The sequence below is a fragment of the Nelumbo lutea genome, chromosome 3 (genome assembly GCF_056320005.1).
Source record: "Nelumbo lutea isolate HS-2025 chromosome 3, American lotus-T2T, whole genome shotgun sequence".
Taxonomy (NCBI): Eukaryota; Viridiplantae; Streptophyta; class Magnoliopsida; order Proteales; family Nelumbonaceae; genus Nelumbo; species Nelumbo lutea.
The window spans coordinates 31,155,338-31,176,290 of NC_142686.1; the positions used below are offsets into that span (position 1 = coordinate 31,155,338).

The 20,953-nt window shown below is 37.6% G+C and overlaps 1 protein-coding gene across 11 annotated transcripts in view; it reads left to right on the forward strand.

Moving 5' to 3' along the window:
• LOC148864010 (bZIP transcription factor 68-like) overlaps positions 1–20,953 on the forward strand; it is a 45,224-nt gene that overhangs the window by 10,868 nt on the left and 13,403 nt on the right. For all 11 annotated transcript variants that reach the window (XR_016110110.1, XM_088979055.1, XM_088979048.1 and 8 more), the window contains 6 exons: positions 3,922–4,076; positions 4,165–4,216; positions 16,090–16,132; positions 16,229–16,476; positions 16,583–16,660; positions 17,114–17,239. Coding sequence is in view for 10 of the 11 variants with exons in the window: in XM_088979055.1 (XP_088835181.1) it covers positions 3,922–4,076; positions 4,165–4,216; positions 16,090–16,132; positions 16,229–16,476; positions 16,583–16,660; positions 17,114–17,239 (702 nt within the window). In the remaining variant the exon portion in view is untranslated. The remainder of the gene's footprint in view (positions 1–3,921; positions 4,077–4,164; positions 4,217–16,089; positions 16,133–16,228; positions 16,477–16,582; positions 16,661–17,113; positions 17,240–20,953) is intronic.

Below are 20,953 nucleotides of genomic sequence, written 5' to 3' on the forward strand. Positions count from 1 at the left end.
TATAACTTTGATAGAAATGTGTGCAAACTGAGGAAAACATTATATGGTTTAAAGCAGTCCCTTTGTGCATGATTTGAGAGGCTTTGTGGGGCCATGAAGAAAGTGGGGTACACTCAGAGTGGTGCAGACCATACCTTGTTCATAAGGAGACAGGGTAGCAAACTTACATCTCTCATTGTTTATGTGGATGATATGGTGATTATCGGGAATGACTTGGAAGAGATCAAAAGACTAAAGGAGTTTTTAGCTTCTGAATTTGAGATCAAAGACTTGGGCTATTTGAGATATTTTCTTGGAATTGAAGTTGCTAGGTCAAGAGAAGGGATCTACATATGTCAGCGGAAGTATGTTCTTAACCTCCTAGAGGATACATGCATGATAGGGTGTAGACTGGCAGATATACTCCAATAGAACAAAATCATGGCCTACAGGAATCAGTAGGGGAGGACTACTGTGATAGAGAGAGCTACCAAAAATTGGTAGGGAAGCTGATATATTTATCTCTCACTCGATCAGATATTGCTTATGCTGTGCATGTTGTCAGTCAGTTCATGCACTCTCCAAAGACCCCTCATATGAAAGCAGTTGAAAGGATTCTCAGGTACTTGAAGACTTGCCCAGGAAAGGGAATTCTGTTAAGAAAAAACAATAAAATTAAAATTGAAGCTTATACTAATGCAGATTGGGCCGGTTCTGTTGGGGAAGAAAATCAACTTCAGGATATTGTACATTTGTGGGAGGGAACCTGGTTAATGGCATAGTAAGAAGCAGAATGTAGTTGCTAGATCAAGTGCTGAAGCTGAATATCGAGCTATGGCTCACGGGGTTGTTGAACTCCTATGGCTCAGGACTCTTCTTAATGAGCTTGGCATTAAAGCTGAGGGCCCTCTCAGACTGTATTGTGACAACAAGGCTGCCATCAACATTGCAAATAACCCTGTGCAACATGACAGGACAAAACATATTGAGATCGATCAACATTTTGTTAGAGAGAGAATAGTCTTTGGAGAACTCTGCATTCCTTATACTCCATCTGAGATGCAAATTGCAGATGTACTGACTAAAGGGTTGGCTGCAGCAAAATTCGTGGACCTTATTGGCAAGCTAAACATGATTGACATCCATTCTTAGCTTGAGGGGGAGTGTTAGGTTGAAGGGTTTTATGTATTGATGGTTTGACTGATAAGTGTTCTTATTAGCCTGTATTTGTGTTTAAGTTGTTATGTATTGGGCCTGTGTTAATGGGCCTAAGTTTATTTGGTGTTTTAAGTAGTTTGGGTGGCCCATTACTAATATGGGGCATTCCAGACATTTCCTGTAACATTGTGTTGTAATCTAATATAAATGATAGTACTGTCGACTGGGTTAAGCAGTTTGACATTCTCAGCACCTCTTGGTCTCCTCCTCTCTTCTACTACTTCGGCTACAACATTTCAGCTTACAATAAGAACCCACAATGGACTTCCAAAGTCTGAAACCTGACCCTACATCTGATCTGCTTGTTTCAGGTTTGAATGATTTGTTTACATAATCGGATTGGGTTCAATTTTTATAACCTTGTCCAATTAATAATAGGATTGTATGTGCATTTAATCCCTTTAACCAACATTTTATCTGATTAATATCTAAGCCCAATTAATTTTTATAATATATATGTATAAAATTTATACGAATTAATTCAAATTTTCTTATTTATATAAATTTAAAACGAGATGAACTTTTTAAATATTTTATTTTTTTTCCTTTATTTTAAGCGGCCATTGCTTGGTATAATGGTAAAATGTTGGGCTGGCAAGCATGAGAATGTGGGTTGAAGTCTGATTGTGGCTATTTTGTGCAAAAAAAATGTCAAAGGTTATAACCATTTATGGTCTACCCCTCCCAGGGACCTAAATAGTTGGGACCAACATTTGTAAAGGCTGTTTAGTTTTTATGTTATTTTAAAGAAATATGAAGGACTTGTTTTAAATCCGAATCTGATCTAAGATCCCTAGATAATCGAATTGGATTCAGATGTTGCTGGATCCAATCCGAGTCTGACCCGGTTATAGCCCTAACCATCAAATTCAAATAAAAAAAATGATATTTAGGCATGATACCGTTCGTAAAGCTTAGGCTATGTTTGGTTGCAGTGCAAATTTTGTCTGGGTGCAAAATTTATACCAGGTAAAGTTTTGCTTTTGTTTGTTTGTAATTATGATTTACATTCCTACCTGATACAATATTTGTACCTTTTGTCTCTTTTATATTCACTAGCAATGCAAATTTCACATCCCAAAAACTGATGCAAAATTTGTACCACCTTCCTCCTACCTCAATTCTTGCTCATATAAAGTGGTGACTACATCATATTGCATCCTACCTTACTCCTAGACAGATAATCCTCCACCTACCTCCACTCTCTTTCATTCCTACCTGATACAATATTTGTACCTTTTGTCTCTTTTATATTCACTAGAAATGCAAATTTAACATCCCAAAAACTGATGCAAAATTGGTACCACCTTCCTCCTACCTCAATTCTTTCTCATATAAAGTGGTGACTACATCATATTGCATCCTACCTTACTCCTAGACAGATAATCCTCCACCTACCTCCACTCTCTTTCATTTAAAGTGGAGGTCACTTCATTTTTCTTCCTATTTTACTTCTTGCAACGAACAAGACAGTCAAATCTGAAGCAAAAGTAAACCGGAATTTACACTTAGCCCTTTTCCATCACATACATTTAAACCAGTGCAAATGAAATTTGTACTGCAACCAAATGCAGATTTAATGTCAAATTTTCAAATTCAAATAGACAAATGGTTTATGGGCCTGTGCAAGCGATTGGGTTAAAAAAAGGAAAAACAAATAATAAAATGGAAAATAATCAAGGTAGATTGAGATCATTTGAAGTTGCAGGGACTGTTGATGAAGAGGTTGATGAGCTGTTTTCCAGTCAGATTGCAAGACGAATGCAATCTTAGGAGTTAGAAAGGATCTTTGTGAATTTTCAGGAGTTGCAGGTGATTGAGAAGATTCCTAATGCGGTTAGATGTTTTCTAAATGGAAAAACCCATCATTCTGTTGAGGTATCAGAGGTTTTTGCCAGGTTGAAGGGGGGAGTTTATTTGGTGTACCCCTAGTAAGAAGGTGAAGGAAACAAACAAACAAAAAAGGTTTGCAAAAGGAACAAAGAAATTCCTAATCAAGGCTCTGAAGCAGAAGAGTATTTGAGCAAATTATGAAAGGTGTCAAATTGGAGTTTAGTGTTCTTTTTTGCTATTTGTTTGTCTTGTTGGTTGTTGGAGGTGTGGCAGTGGGTTTGTGGCGTTCTTATTTATGTTAGCTTGTTTCTTTCTCTTGTTGGAGGTTGGATGTGTGTTTCCATTTTTGTTTGGGTTGCTGTATTTGATGTTCTTAGTTATGGATGGTGAAAGGTTGTTTTCTTTCTTCTCTTAGGTGACTTCTGGTCACCTTTCTTGTACTCTCTTTTTTTTTCTTAATAAATTTTATTTTACTACCAAAGACAAGGAAGGTTTTAACTCCTTTTTACAATGCTAATATATAATGAGGAGCATGTTAATATTTGCCCACTGGCCCCCCTCCCCAATATTTATAATCTTTTTAGTATTAAAAAGTTGTTTAAAAGGGAAAACAAGTGAAGCGTATGCTTACTGTATAAAGTGCAAAGTTGGCATATTGCCTCTTTGCATCTCTGTACTAGAGGTGTATGTGGTTCTGCACCCCTATATTATGCCTCAAGGCATTTTCCTAGTGCCTTCACCCCTACAGCGCCTTTTAAAAACTGGTCAAGACTGGCTGATAAAATTTTCTCAAAATCTTTATATCAGATCCCTTTAAGAAAAGTTGCTACTTGATTTCCATTTTGTGATCTTGAAATGATCTAGAAATAAAAGAATTAAATCATATTTCAGGTTCCTGGAGCTAATGGTAAGCTAGGTGAACAAAAGAGCAAGATTCCTGTAAGGAGATCCAAGGGAAGTTCAGCAAACTTGGATATGCTTGCAGGCAAGGATAATGAGACAGGGAAAGCATCTGGTGCATCTGCTAATGGTGGCTTGTCACATAGGTAACAGAGCTCCAAGTTCTGCAAGTATTCTGGAATGTTTGAAATATGCTGTAATAATATTTATTATTTCTGTACTGATTATATGCAGTTGTAGTGGGAATGATGGCTCATGTGAAGGAAGTGATGTCAATTCTCAAGATGTAGGTGTTGTGAAATTTGTTATTTTTTTCCCTGCATATATTAGTTATATCTATTGGATACATATGTAGTTTTGTACATGCTCTTCCAAGAAAATTTAGCATGATTTCCAACTCTCCATGCATGTTTGGTATAATAAATTGGGACAGAAGGAGAATTATGGGCAAGTTATTCTTTATTATATGTTTCCCTTTCCTCTTTTTTTTTTTAAATTTAAATTTCTAACATGATTTTAGTACATGATACTAATAAAACAAGATTTAATACTGTGTTCATTCAAGACTTGATTGAACAGTGAAAGAAGAAGAAGAAGAGGAGAAGAGAAAGGGAAGAGAGGAGAAGATAAAACAGATTTTATAATGCCAAAAAAATTCTGGGCTGGGGCACCCCAATCTCTATTTATACTAGTCTGATAAAAATAAAAGCGTTACAATTACAGGCTTGTCCTTGGTGGTCCACACTATTAAAAGAATATAAAAACTTAAGAAAAGAACATTCTAACAGCACTGTTACTCTTTTAACAGGCTGACAACACTCCCCCTCAAGCATAGTTGTCAAGGCGACAAGGCGCTCTGTGAGGCTCGCCTCGCCTCGCCCAATCGCCAAGCAGTTTTGTACTATGTATTGTAAAATACTTTTTTATTCTTTATTCTTGACACTATAATTATAAAATAGGCACTATTAAACTAAAATATTCATTTTGTTTTTTTATATACTAATTTGTTTTTATTATTTTCTTATTTGTTAGGACTTAATCAATACAAACATTGCTAAATGCTGTATTGAACCTTCAAAGACTTAAATCAATACAAACCAAATGCTGTATTGAACCCTCATAGACTTAATCAATACAAACCAAATGCTGTATTGAACATTGCTACTACTACTACTATAACAAAAATAAGGGTTCAGCCCCTATATTTTTTGAATTTTCTTTTCCTTCTTTTTTTTTCTTCTCATGAATATGTTGATTCTCTATACTTTAACATGAACTCTATACTTTTCTTATGAAAATTATGAATAATTATTAAGTGTGGCTATGGTACCTAGGGAATTACCCTAGGATCTATGTTTTCTATATAAAAAATCCATCGTCTAGGCTCTAGGCGACAAGGTGCCCCCTGATGCCCAGCCTCACCTTGGAGCCTTGAAAACTATGCCCTCAAGTTGGGCTATACATGTCAATCATGCCCAACTTGTCACAGAGTTCATTGTGCTGCAAACAAGGATGGCCTTTTGTGAGAACATCGGCCAGTTGCTCTTTAGAGTTAACATTAGGTATGCAGATTTCACCCTTGTCAAGCTTTTCTCTTATGAAATGCTTATCTACCTACCTCAATGTGCTTTGTCATATTGTGAAGTACAAGATTAGTTGCAATGTTTGTGGCTACTTTGTTATCACAATAGAGAGGCATGGGACTGTCAACATTAAACCCAAGCTCTCCTAGCATATTCTTCTAGCACCTTGGCCACCCCATGTGCCATATCTCTATACTCAAGCTTCAGTACTTGACCTTGTAACCACACTTTGTTTTTTACTTCGCCATTTCACCAAGTCTCCACCCACAAAAGTATAATACCCAATTGTGGGTTTTTTTTTGTCATCCATAGCACCTACCCAATCGGCATCTGTATAAGCTTTCACTTTCAAATGATTGTGTTTGCTGAATAGCAAACCGGTTCCTGGATATTTCTTTAAATACCTAAGAATCCTCTTAGCAGCCTCCAAGTGTGGTCCCTTAGGTGAATACATGAACTGGCTTGGAACCCCAACAACATAAGCAATGCGTAGGTGTGTCATAGATTGATAAAACAATCTTCCCACTAATTTTTGAAACAGTTTTACATCTTTAAAGAGGTTCACCATCACAATCACCTAGCAGTTTGGCATCAAAGCACTTTTTCAAGTGATTTGTTTTTTCTGATGTGGCACCAATGCCACTTCAGAAAAAGCGGAACACTTAAACAGGATTATTCTTTGCCTGTTTATTTGAAAAGCACTGTATCAATGTATTATCCTTGGGGAAGTGTCGTTTTGACGTTTCTTGAATCGCTTCCCAATTCAATATTGGCCTATCCGACATGGCTATAGCTGTCATTTAATGTGTCAAGTTACCATGCTAGACAAAGAACAATATGGTGTATCCAGTATTTTAAAAGGCGTTCCTAGTCACAGAGGCAAGGTGCTTTCCAGACTGGATGCCTCGCCCAGGCTAAGGCGCACAACCATTAGACAGGTGCTCGCCTTTGCGCCTAGGTGTGTACCTCAGGCCAGGCGATAGGTGGCGCAGACAAGCGCCTGGATGATGTCTTTTAACCAATTTCGAAAATACATTAAAATATAAAAAACACAAAATAGGAAACATGGGAGAAAAGGAAGCTGAATTGATAGGGGTCTTTGCCAAAACAGCCAAAGGAAGCCTATATATATATATATTTCTTCTTCTTCATACAGAAACTTGCACAAAAACAGGGGCGGTTTTTTTTTCAGTTTTTTCTCATTAAAACAGGGGCGGAACTCCATTCTTCTTCTTCTTCTTCTTCATTCTTTTTTTTTCCACAGTTTTTAGTTGAAAAGCAGAGATCTGCCCTTCCTTCTTCTTTCTACAAAGACTTGCAGACTTGCAGTCTTGCTTCTTGCATAAAAACAGGGGCTTTGCCTCATTTTTTTTTTCAATTTTTCTCATTAAACAGGGGATCTGCAATTTGCCCCATTTTTTATCAGTTATTCTCAATAAAAACAGGGGCTTTGCTCCATTGTTTTTCGGTTTTTCTCATCAAAACTGCCCATTCTTCTTCTTCTTACAAAGACTTGCAGAGTTGCAGTCTTGCTTCTTGCACAAAAACAGGGGCTATGCCTAAGGGTGTCAACGGTATTCGAAAATCCGATTTCGAATTAGATGTTCGACATAATCGAATCGAATTCGGATAATTCAAATATATAATTGATCGAATTTGGATATCTTATTCATACCGAATAGTTAATCGGATTCGAACTCGGATATGACCTGATTCGATTTGATAAATATCCAAATTTGACCGATTATTTATTTCTTATATATAATATATAAAATATTTTATATAATTTATATATACAATAATTAAGTTATATAAATAATTTATATACTTTTTATCAATAAATATTTATTAATTATCTAAAATAATTAATTAATCAAATTGAATATTCGAATATTTAATCGGATTCAAATTCAGATATTGCCTGATCTGATTTGAATTTGATCCATTTACACCCCTAGCTATGCCCCTTTTTTTCCAGTTTTTCTCATTAGAACAGTTCAGTTTGTCTCATTAAAACTGTCCATTCTTCTTCTTCTTCAGTAACTTTTTTTTTTATTGTAAACAGTAGCGTAGAATATTTATTTATTTGTGTTATTATCAAGTAGAATAGTTTATTTATTTTCGAAGTCTGATAGGTTCACAAATATGAGTATTGATAGTTGCAAATTGCAACTTGTTATTTGCCAATAGGAAATTTTACCAACCAAGAAGAATAAAGAGATGGGAGACAAGTCCGACAATACTTAAGAAAGCAATAGGAAAGACCCGGGATGGAAATATTGTTATTTGCAAGATCCAAAGAATACAAATTGTCACTTGTAAATTTTGTGGCAAAGTGACATATGAAAGTCTGTCCTAAATGCCTGAAAGAGGTGAAAGAAGAGATATTAGTGTACATGCAGAGAAAAAAATCAATGAAAGAGGACATGGTTGGAGGGATTTTGATGATTTTGAAAATACAATTGAAGACGAAGATGAGATGGGGGACAAGGTGGAAGTGCTTGGTGGTGATCACATTCCTAGTGTTGGTGGGAATGCAAATTTTGCTTCAGGTTCAAGAAGAAGTTCTAAACAGCCCCCATGAGAAGGCAAAAGGGGCCTTTGGATAAATTCTTTCCTACTCCAAGCTCAGAAGAAATTGTGAATTTGAGAAGAGAACAAAAAAAGATGTAGTGATGCGTATAATAAAGAAGGGAGAGAGCAAGTATGCATACACATAGCTAAATGGTTTTATCAAGCTGATATTCCCTTGAATACCGTATGCTTGAAAAGTTTTGAAGCAATGGTAGAGGCAATAGGGCAATTCGGTTCAGGATTAAAAATCCCAAGTTACTATGAGTTGCGAGTTCCTTTCTTGAAGGAGGTTGATTATATGAAAACATTGCTTCAACACCATAAGGAGTCTTGGGAAAAATGGGGCTTTTCTCTTATGTCTGATGAGTGAATGGATTGAGAGGATAGGACCCTTATACATTTTTTGGTCCATAGCCGTGCTGGGACAATGTTTATAGAGAGCATTGATGCTTTGATCCCTTAATTCCTCTTTCTTAATTTCCTTCTTCTACCTATTGCCATCTCTGCCTTCTACCCATTCATCGCTGTTACTCCCTTCTTCCACTTATTGCCATTATTGTTTTAAGAATACTTCCTTCCAGTCGTTGCTGTCGCTTGCATATATGGTTGTTAGATTGGAAAATAACATGCACATTGTGTGCATGTGTTGCATGGGATAATTATAATAACAAAAATGCAGCACAAAAACTCCATGGCACTAAATACATTTTTAGGTGCTTGGTTTTTTTCCTACTGATGTTTAATGCAACGGAACCAAATACAATTTTACACGAGATGTTTGAAGAATGATTTTTGACCATTATCTTTTTTTTTTTAGCAACGCATAACTAGTGAAACGCTTCCCTGCCAAAACCTTCCTAGTTATGATTAACATCTATAGGTTATTAGCTGGCATTGCACCTAGTTTGCCTGTGTCTTATAAAAGATCAAAGACGTATTTTCTTTGAGAAATTAAGATACTTCTTTGTGAGCAGGCAACTTCAATCTCAAGGAAATACTTTAGGGGTCCCAAATCTTTCACTTCAAAATGGGAAGTTAAGAACTCCTTCAACTTTTGTATCTTAGATCCCTAGTTCCCTATAATGATGATGTCATCCACATACACTATCAACATTACAATTTGCCCTTGACATCTCTTGACAAAGAGAGTGTGATCAGATTGGCATTGTTTGAACCCTACTTGCTGAATTGTCATGTGAAATCCACTAAACCATGCTCTCGGAGATTGTTTTAAGCCATAGAGAGACTGAACCATATACACCGGGTTCCTTTGGCATAGAAACCTTGTGACTGAACCATATACACCTCTTCTAGATCACCATTCAAGAAGGCATCTTTTACATCAAGTTGGTGCAACTCTTAGTCAAGATTTGCAATCAATAATAGAAGAGCCCGAATTGAATTCATCTTTTACATTGGAGCAAATGTCTCATCATAATCAACACCATAGACTTGAGTGTACGTACCCCATTTGCTACCAGCCTTGCTTTGTACCTTTCTACTATGCTATCCGCCTTGTGTTCACTATGAACACCTATTTACACTCCATTGTGTCTTTTGCTTTTGGAAGACCCACAAACTTCTAAGTATGATTCTTATGGAGGGCATTAATTTCCTCCTTCATAGCATTTGTCCATTCAGGGTAGGTCAAAGCCTTTGCCACACTTTTGGGTATGGGAATGTTGTCAACGATAGGTAGGAAGGCACAATAAGAGGGAAAAATATGGTCATAGGAAGGATAATGGGTAACGGGGTGTTTGGTAATGCATGATTTGACCCTTTTTCTTTGGACAATAGGAATGCCAAGATCATTGACAATTGAAATGGGAGTAGGGGAATGGACAGGAACAAGGGTACCTAGCTCTGTTGGACTTTCTCGGGAGTATGATGGTGTCGGTTGTTTGGTATCTGGTACCTCCACATCTTTAGAGCATTGCTGATCTCTACAACACTCATGCAGTAAGACATGCAAAAGAAGCAAGATCCAGAATAAAAGACATACATGACAAGCCTACTTCTTCTCCTCCATATTACTATCCCCCTAAGGAAAAGTAGGGTAGAATGGTTCAGACTCAAAAAGGAAACATATATAGAGACAAAGTACTTATGACCGATGGGATCAAAGCACCGGTAACCCTTTTGAGAAGAGGGGTACTTAAGGAAGATACACAGAATAGATCGAGGGTCCAACTTACCATGGGAAGGAGAAAAATCATGAACAAAGGTATGACAAACAAACACCCTCATAGGAATGGGAAATAAAGGGGACTGAAGGAATAATAACTAATGAGGGGCCTTATAGTTCAATACTCTAGAGGGCATATGATTGATGACATATGCATCAACAAGTACAACATCTATCCAAAACTGTTTAGGTACATTCATATGTAGCATCATACCTTGTGCTACTTCAAGAAGGCTTTTGTTCTTTGTTTTTGCAACACCATTTTGTTGTGGTGTTTTGCACATGAACTCCAATAAAGTGATTCATGGGAAGCAAAAAAAATCATTGAGATTATCATGGAAATATTCTTTTGCATTATGTTATTAAAAAATTTGGATCTCAACATGAAATTGCGTAAACACCATCCTTTGGAAGTCTCTTATAAATTTTCGAACTTTGTCTCTAGTACACATGGGAAATACCCATGTATAGTGGGACAAGTCATCATTTAGTGTGATAAAGTACTTATAACTGACCTATGATATTATAGTGGTAGGTCCCCAAACATCAGAATACACAATATGAAAAGGGGAATTTGATTTTTTATTTTTTATTACTTGAATGAAAAATTGTTCTACATTGTTTCCTTAATTGATACATTTGACACTGGAAATCTGACACTAATAACAAAGACTTCAATATTTCAAAGGACACATGACCCAAATGATTATGCCATAACAATACTTGACTCTTATTTTGATTGACTCAACTGACTTTGTGACTCCGAAGTTGACACTGAGAAACCAGCTTTCTCTACCAATCGTCCTTCCAGAAGTTAGATCTTGAAAAACACATGAACTAGGAAAAAAGTTACATTACATTTTAAGGAGTTTGTGATACTACTAATGGAAAGTAAATCGATAGGAAGTTTAGGTACATGCAATACATTATTAAGGCTGTAAGACTGAAAAAGACTTGGCTTGCAATGGAGGAGAATGATCCATCTCCAAGCCTCACTTTCTCTCTCCTAGATAAAAAGCTTTAAGATTGAAAAAGATTTGGCTTACCGATCATGTGGTTGGAGGCTTGTGAGTCAATGATTTAGGGGGAATTAGTGGCAATCGAGACATGGAAGGCAGAGGCAACATTACCTGATGTAGATGCAAATGAAGTAGAGGGAGTACCAATAGTTGTGCTATTCATCTGATGTAAAGCCTTACCATAAGATTCTAGATGATCATGAATGGAATTGATGATATCCTCCTTGGGGTCAGAACAAGTGTGATGCTTTTGAGTAGTACCATTGGAATCACCACCATGCTGAGTATCTTGAGTTGCCACATCAGCTATACTATACTTCTTTTGGCCCTTCGTTTGGTATTTTTCTGCCCAATTTAGCTTCCCTACAAGATCCCAACAAGTCTCACGTGTATGTCTGAGTGTCGACAATACACCACAACTCTTTTTTTTTTTTGATAAATGAGAGTAGTTTTATTAATTCAAATAACGAAAATACAATCAGCCTAGGAGGCGGCACAAGATGTTACCTCCCCCGAGGGCTGATCCAAATACACTAAACATGCCCAAGCCCGAGACACAATTACAAAGTAGCCCAAAACATATCTCCCCTTGACACCCCTTGCTTGGCTAAACAATCAGCCATTGCATTTGCTGATCTACTGATGACTGAAACCTGACAGTCATATTCCTTGTCATCCATTTAACTTTCTTTAACAGATCCCTGTAGCCCCAACAAGTTGTTTTTGGCTAATCAGCCAGCCTACTACTACCTTGGAATCCCCTTCTACTAACAGATTGTTCACTCCAATTTGACCAGCCATCTGTATACCTTGTACTGCTGCTAGTGTCTCTGCCCTTACAGAATCACCTTTACCCACTGGTCCTAAAAATAGAGACAACATATTGCTGTCTTTGTCTCTCAGAATCCCACCAATTCCGGATGGCCCTGGGTTACCTTGGCAACTTCCATCAAAATTCAATTTTACCACTCCATCTGGTGGGGGTTTCTGTTCAATTTGTGAATTGATCTTGGTGGAGACTATAGAAGCCACTGCAGCCCAGTTTCTCCTTAAGTCATCAAAGGAGTAATCTGCCAATAAGTGTGAAGATTTTAACCATGAGATAGTCCTTGTCAATATGCATTCCTTGATTTCAGCAAGACTTCTTTCCTGTTCTTGAAATATTCTAGCATTTCTCTCCTCCCATAAAGTCCACAAGGTAGCAGCTTTGATACATTTCCACATTAGCTTCCCTCTTTTTGTCAATCTCCCAAAAGCAGTCGAAGTGAACAACAGCTTTACTTCGGAGGGCAAGTTCCACTTGCACCCAAATAAGGAAACAACCCAGTTCCAAATATTGGCAGCAAAGGAGCACAATATCAGCAAATGGTTACAGTCCTCACCCTTCACTTTACACAGAAAGCACTAATTAGGGGACAAACACATAAACGGTTTCTTCTTTTGCATGTTTTCCACAGTATTGATCTTACCATAATAGGCTTCCCAACAGAACACTGCTATTTTGGGGGGAATTGGTCTTGACCAAACCTCTTTAATAGGGAAGACCTAAGAGGAGGGGTTAGAGCAAAGGGCTTTAAAGAAAGAAGCACAAGTGAATGAGCCAACTGAGGTTAGGGACTAGATTCTTTTATCCGGATTAGGGGGGTCCAAACATACAGAATCTAGAAGCAACAACAGTTCTGAAACACAAAGAAACTCTTCATCTCTTAGCCCTCTTTGAAACCCAAAATCCCAGTTAAAGCCAAAGGGCAAAACCGGGGGGAAAGGAACCATGAAGTGGGTTTCTCCTTAAAGAGGGAGATGGAATAGAGAGAAGGGAGACAGTCTTTTAGGGGTTGAGTGCTCACCCAAGTATCTTCCCCCAAAAGAATGGAGTTTCTAGAACAAGCATCGTACTTACAGAATTGAGGAATTTAGGGAGAATGCCAGAGATAGCCTTCCAAGGTGTTGTGAGCAAAGCCCTTCGGGATACCCCCGCATCCCAACTTGATTAAGAACATCCATGGATACTTTTCACTACTTCATGCCACAACCTCTCCCTCTCCAGGGGCCACCTCCAAAGCCACTTACCTAAAAGAGCCTCGTTCTTACTCACCACATTCCCTAAGCCTAGGCCCCCTTCTTCTTTGCTCCGACACCCCACCTCCCACCTAATCAAGTGATCTTTTTTCTCTTCTCCAAGTTCCCATAAGAAATCCCTCATCAGTTTTTCCAACCTCTTTGCCTCCCTTTTAGGAATTCTAAAGACCGACAAGAAATACAAAGGCAAGTTGGCTAAAGTTGCTTTAATCAAAGTAACTCTGCCCCCCACAGAAATATAGTTTCTCTTTCAAGCTGCCAATCTTTTTTCGAATTTTTCCACCACCGGGTTCTAGAACCTACTTTCCTTTGGATTTGCACCTAATGGAAGTCCTAGGTAGGATAGAGGCCACTGAGAGTAGGTGCATTTCTAGCAAAGCTGCTATAGACTCCATCTCCTCTTTGTTCAAATGAACTCCCACAACACAACTCTTCTCAAAATTTACCTTTAAGTTTGATGCCCTTTCAAAATGAATTATTAAATCCTTCATATTCCTTACCTCCGTCAATTCACAACCTTCACAAAAGATTATTATGTCATTTGCAAATTGGAGATGGGTTACTGAAACTCTATCTCTACCTATTCTCCACCCTCTTAAAGATCCAGCTTTGTCTGCTTCTGAGAGGAGTTTACTAAAAGCATTGGCGACTAAAGTGAAAAGGAAAGGTGACATGGGATCACCTTGTCTCAGACCCCTACTAGCTGGGAGAAATCATTAACTACCCCGTTGACTAGGATGGAATAATGGCAATTGGAAAGGCAACCATTTATCCATTTGCTCCATTTATCCCCAAGCCCACACTTCCTTAGCACGAGTAGTAAGAATCCCCAATCCACCAAGTCATAGGCCTTTTCAAGATCTAGTTTACAAACATAACCTTGATGCCATGATCTCCTCATCTCCTCCACACATTCATTTGCTATTAGAATCTAATCTACAATCTGTCTCCCCTGAACAAAATCTCCTTGCACTTGGCTGATAAGACAAGGAAGCACCTTTTTTATCCTCAATGATAAGACCTTATAGCCACAATCTTGTATACACTAGTCACCAAACTAATAGGTCTAAAATCCTTTGGATGCTTGGCATCTTTCTTTTTGGGAATTAAGGCTAAAAAAGTAGCATTAATTCCACGACTCATCACTGGATTATCCTCAAATTCCTTAAAAACTTCAATTAAATCTTCTTTGACTACGTCCCAACAATCTTGAAAGAAAGCCATTATAAACCCATTTGGCCCTGGTGCTTTAGATCTGTCCATGAAAAAAATGACTTTTCTAATTTCTTCCTCCTCAAAATTCCTTTCCAGCAAGCTTCTACAACTTGTCCTTATCATTATTCTTCTTAGACTCACTCTTCTTTATCACATTAGTGATGCCTTTTGCAGCTAAAGCCATCTTCTGCTCCCCCTCAGTTGTAACCATCACACTTCATCTACTTTCCTTGGACTGGTTCAAGGCATACACTTCTTGAGTTGAAGGCAACTCACTGCTTCCTAAGGTCTAAATTCTGAGGGGCTCAGACACAGAATTTAGCCCCAACAAGAAGGTAAAGATCCCTGCTGAGAGACTAGCTTCTTATAAGCCTTGGCATCATCATCATGCATCCACTCTATACTCTGGTAATGATTTAACTCCTTCCATACTGAAGTAAGAGCTGAATAGTATGCTAACAAACTATGACCACCCTATTTACAAGTTGTGGGTTCAGCTTGTAACTGATAAATTTTGCATAATGTATTTACTCAGAATATGTTGTTCTAGCTTGTTCCCAAATTTCACTAGCAGTTTCTGCTCACATAAAGTCCTTCCTTACATCAGGTTCCATGGTTATAAGAAGCCAAGACATCACCATATTATTCTCCTGGTCCCACCTATGATGTTTAGCAGTCCCATTCTTAGGCTCTTTGATCTCCCCATTAATCTTTCCCTCTTGCAGTTATGTAGAGTTTCACACCCTTAGAGCACTCTAGATAATTCAGGCCATTTAAGGGAGTAATTGGCATTATCATCCCCTACAGTAGCTGTTTCCCATGATGTTGTGATCCCAGAAGAAGTAGAATCCTCAAAAGCCATAAGGATACCACTCTCTAACATCCAGGACTTTAAAGAAGGTAGAAACACTGATTTAACTGTCCAGAAATCAGTTCGGACTGCTGAGATTCAAAAACCACCTGTTCTCCTTGGTGTCATGATCAAGGAAGAAAACAAAGACAGGAAAAAGACACTTATCTGATAAGCCAATTAGAGTTCTCTACTCCACAGTCCAAAAAGAGTAGAATTCTGGGGGAAAAACACAGATCTGAATGCTCTTAGTACCCCATGGTCAGTTCTGATACCATGTTTTCATTCAAGACTTGATTGAACAGTGAAAGAAGAAGAGAAGAGAAAGAGGAGAGAAGAGAAAACAGATTTTAGAATGCCAAAAAAATTCTAGGATGGCGGCATCCCAATCTCTATTTATACTAGGCTGATAAAAATAAAAGCATTAGACTTACAGATTTGTCCTTGGTGGTGGCCCACACTATTAAAAGAATATAAAAACTTAAGAAAAGAACATTTGAACATCATGTATGTTCAATCTTTAAGGTCTGCACTTTTTGTTAAAAGAACTTGTAAGTTATACTTTTCATTTCTGTGGATACAGGGTACAATATACTTGTCTTTTGTTGTTTTGTTCTATGAAAACACAATGATAATCTGGTTGAACTCCTACAGGGTTCTCAGCACAAGCCATTGGGTGAACAAAGTTCTGTAGAGGGTAAATCTTCAGCTGGACTAACCTGCTGATATGTTCTCTGCATAATTTTGTGCTGCTATAATTAATTGTTCTGGGCACTGTCTGCATTGATTGCAGCTGGGACCCTGAATGGAAGCACTGCATGTAGTGTATCAAGCAGGACTATGTGGACACCTCCAGCACAAGCCATGTTGAACCAAGGTATGGTTATGGCTGTTCCACCAATATCTGTTTCTGGTCCAACAACAAATCTGAATATTGGCATGGACTACTGGGGAGGATCTGCACACTCTTCTAGTGCTACGACCAGAACAAAACTGCCTGTCATTCCTGCTTCAGCAGCGTTACTTTCCTCTAGTGAAATGGTATCTAAAGATGGCATTCCTTCAGAAGCTTGGTTGCAGGCTTTCCCTCTCTTGTTTCATTGCTTCTCTGTATTCATGTTTCTGACACTGCTCCACTTTGAATTAGGATGAAAGGGAGCTTAAAAGGCAAAGGAGGAAACAGTCAAACAGGGAATCAGCACGACGTTCAAGGTTGAGGAAACAGGTAAAGATAATTGTGTTCTTCACACTTAATTTAAATGTGTTATGTACTGTTAGCATGGGGTCATCTCCTGATGGTATAAACTGCCAATTGACCATGTAATTTACATTTAATTTTTTCTTAAATTACCATTAGAAAATGGCTTTAATTAATCCACTATAGTTAACCATTGTATGATATAACTGGCTTAGTTTTAGTTTACTCTTTTTATTCCTTTTGGTCAATATTAGCAAATTTCTTCCTCTCTTCTATTAATAATGATTCTCTGGATCTACGGAATGACAGATTCTTTGGCCAAACCAGGGGCTCTAAGACAGAAAATGTTTTGGGAAAATCTGTAATCTTTTGCTGTTTTGGGATGGAATTTACACCCAAGCTCTTGTAACTTCTAAATTTACATCAATAAAATTCTTTTCCTGCTGATAAAAAAAGAAAATAATTATTCTCTGGATCCAGGCTGAATGTGAAGAACTTGCCCAGCGTGTGGAAACATTGAAGGAGGAAAATATTTCATTCAGAAAAGAATTGGAACATTTACGGGAGGAATGCGAGAAACTAGCATCAGAGAATGCTTCTCTTACTGTGAGTTTTTTTTTTTCCTACTCTGTGGTCTTTATTTTTGTTTTTGTTTGTGTTCTGTATCTTAGAGTGGATTTTTTTTTGAAAGGTAAGGTAATATTAGAGTGGATAAATCTCAAATCACCCTTTACTTGCTCGTCAATATGTCTGTCTCAAGTGTGGGATCATTTTCTATCTCTTTTTGGCTAGTTGGGAACAGCTCTACAAAGCATCACAGCCCTATTCTTGTATAATACATTGATTGTCACTCAGAAAGAACATAACTGTTATGACATGGTGCAAAGACTGCTATTATGTCGAAAATTTGGGGGCAGAGAAACTTAGAATGTTTGGAAACACAGAACAATATCGAGGAAAAAAACAAAGAACAATGTATGGAGTCCTTAATTATTCTGACTAAATAGAGAACAACTCATTGGTGCTGGTATATGAGGGATTCAAAGGAGTCGTGATGGATGATCTCATGAGAGGATAGCATTATGGTAACTATTTGAGTGCCAAGGGGTGAGGGGTGAAGGAGGTGGAATATTTCTTATCTTCTTTGGGTCTGTTGGATATGGTAACTATTTGAGAGCTGAAATCATGGCTGTGATCCAAGACCAAAAACTGGTAGCACTGCAGAACTAGAGAAATTTGGTTATTGAGGGAGGTTGCTGGAATGCTGGGTAGTTGTATCGTGGTTATGTTCAGATGAGCAACCTCCTTGGTTGTTTTAGTTTTTTATTAGAGGAGCTAAAGCTGTAGGAAAAAGCCTGAGCTGCTTGTTTAGGTCTATTCCTATGTCTGCAAATGTGTTAGTAGATAGTCTAGCAAAAGCCTAGGGTTGCAAGACAAGGTTACCTATGGGTGCTGGGAGCTGGGAATGAATTGTAAGCTGTTGTTATTGACAGTTGAAATCTGTTTTTGTACTGCCCCTGCTGTCTACTTTTGGATAGCATGGTTTCTGATTTTTATATTGATTGCAATACATTTCTGTTGATTATCAAGAATAAAGCAAGAAAGTCTGTGTGGAAAAGCACATGAGTGGCAGAAATACAAATGTTGAGATGGGTGAATGGGAAATCCAGAAAGGATAGGATCACAAATGAACTTATTTGAATGAACCTAGCAGCAGCTCCAATGGGTGATAAAATGAGGGAATGTAGACTAAGATGGTTGGTCAAGTGCAGGTAAGAGCATCTACAGTATCGGGAAGAAAAAGTGATCTTAACAAGTTGAAGGGGACTAGAAGAGCTGGGGACAATCCATAAAGACGTGGGTTGTATTAGTGAGAAATGATTTAAGGGCTCACTATTTAACAGTTGATATGGCACTGAACAGATTAGAATGACGGGACAGGATTCATATAGCTGATCTCATAAAGTTGGGACAAGGCTTAGATAAAGGTGATATGGGAAGGCACTTGTAATAGAAATGGATAATAAAAGCATATGAATTAAAAGTTATTCATTTTCTAGGGGAGCCATAGAAAAGTGACTTAGATTAAGTCATGAAATATAGTGAACAAGTCGTCAATATTGGACAACATTGTAGTGTATTATTTTACCTATAGAATGGAAGAAACTGGTCCTTTGAATGAGGCAGAGAATGGACTTAAATAAAGATGTAGAGGAAACCTTGTTGAGGGAAGAAATAAGTTGGAGGTAGAAGTCAAGGGTTAGATGGATTAAGGAGGGTGATGGAAATACAAGGTTTTTTACATGCCATTGCTAATGGTGGGAGGAAGAACATTATTTTAATGATGGATTTGGAGGGTAGAGTAATTAAACAACAAGAGCATATTGCAGAAGCCTCTGTGGATCATAATTGATTTATAAAAGGCCTTTAAATGGAAGATGGAGTATAGAAGGTTTAGATTGGCTTGTTGTAGAAAGTTATTGTAGTGGTTTTCTGGAGAAGAGGTTTGAGCTGAAAGAAATTAAGGAGGTAGTGGTTTCCATCGATAGACCTAGGCACCAGGCTGGCTGGTAATGACTTTACCATGGTATTTTACCAAAATTGCTGGAGTATTATAAAGGATGATCTTTTTAGAGTTTTCAGGGAGATCCACAAATGCAGGATTTGTCAATTTGGGTATTAATGCTACATTCATTGCTTTGATCTTGAAAATGGTTGATGCTTGTCACCCAAAAGATTTTAAGCCAATCAGTTTGGTTACTAGCATTTATAAAATAATTGCAAAGGTGCTGCCATTGATTATCATGAAAGTACTCCCCTCCATAATCACTCAATTTCAAAGCCTTTATTCAAGAAAGGCAAGTTATGGGCTAAATTCTCATAGCTGGTGAATGTGTAGAGGAATAAAGATCAGGAAGAAGGGGTGCTGTGATAAAGATAGATTTGGAGAAAGCCTATGAGCTTGTGGATTGGGAGTAGTGATTTAAAAGTCATGCCTAGACACATAGGCAAGGTGCATTTTAAGGTATGTGGCTCACCTAGGTGTGTGCCTGGTCTGCCTTGTGCTTCAGCCCAGGTGTGCACCTTTTCAAAATTTGCATATTTTGCTCTTTTTTAAGCCTAGTTGTTGGGCTAGGGGCTTCCCCTTGAACCCCTAACCAAGCCCTTTGAGGCAAGCCCAATGAAGCTTTGAGAACCCCCTATTTGCTAATGTTGTTCATTCATTCATCTTAATAAAACATATTTTTAGAAGACAATTAGAATTATAAAATCATTTCTTTGGTAGGGATTAAGAATTTAAGACCCTAACATGGACTTGTTTGGGTTTTGCCTCAAGGGGCTTGGTACAAAGGTGGCTCATTGATTGAAGAATGCAAAATTTTTAACCTCACATTAGCTATTTGAAGTAATGCAATCGGGGAAAAAATAAAGAGATTGAAAGTTTCACATGCTTGAATATGTTTTATATGTTATGTTTGATTGTATTTTTAAATTTTCATTTTGAATACATTTTACGTGTTATGTTTATGTATTTTAATTTTAGATATTAGGTTTTTTAAAACATTTATTTTAAAATTTAACTTTATATTTTTAATTAATATTTTGTTTTATATTTTTAATATTTTTTAGTTTTTCGCTTTTTTGCACATTTGCGTCGAAAAAGGTACATGCCTTGCCTTGTGCCTTGCACCTTGGGTGCTAAATTCCCCTTATGCTATTTATTTATTTATTGTCTTGTGCATTTAAAACACTGGTTGGGAGTTTCTTCTTGATATAATTAGAAATTGTGGTATTGGGGATATGGGTGGAGTAAATGGATTAGGGGGTATCTGCAAACTTGCCATTTCTTTGGGTTTATAAGGGGTCTCAGGTAAGGTGATCCTTTATAATTTGTTGATAATATAATAATTTGTTGACTAGGCTGATTTCAAGGGTTTGATAGATTGCAATTGATTAAGGGATGGAGTGTGGGAAGAGATAGGGTTGTGGTAACCCATCTATAATTTGTTGATCATATAATAATTTTCTTTTTTGTTATGTGGAGAATAGACAAAGGTTCGAGAATTGAAGTTGCTGGTGAGATTGTTTGAAAAATTTCTAATTTGAAGGTTAATTGCGGCAAGAGTATGATAGTGTGTTTGAATTTAGAGGAAGAGGAGCTGGGATCTATGGTGGCAATATTCGGTTGTGAGTGTGATGACTATCCAATGAAATATTTAGGTTTAGCCTTAGGTGCCAACCCTAGAACCAGTAACTTTTGGACTCTAGTGGTAGAGAAGATGGGGTGGAGATTGGCGGTTTGGAAGAGGAATTACATAT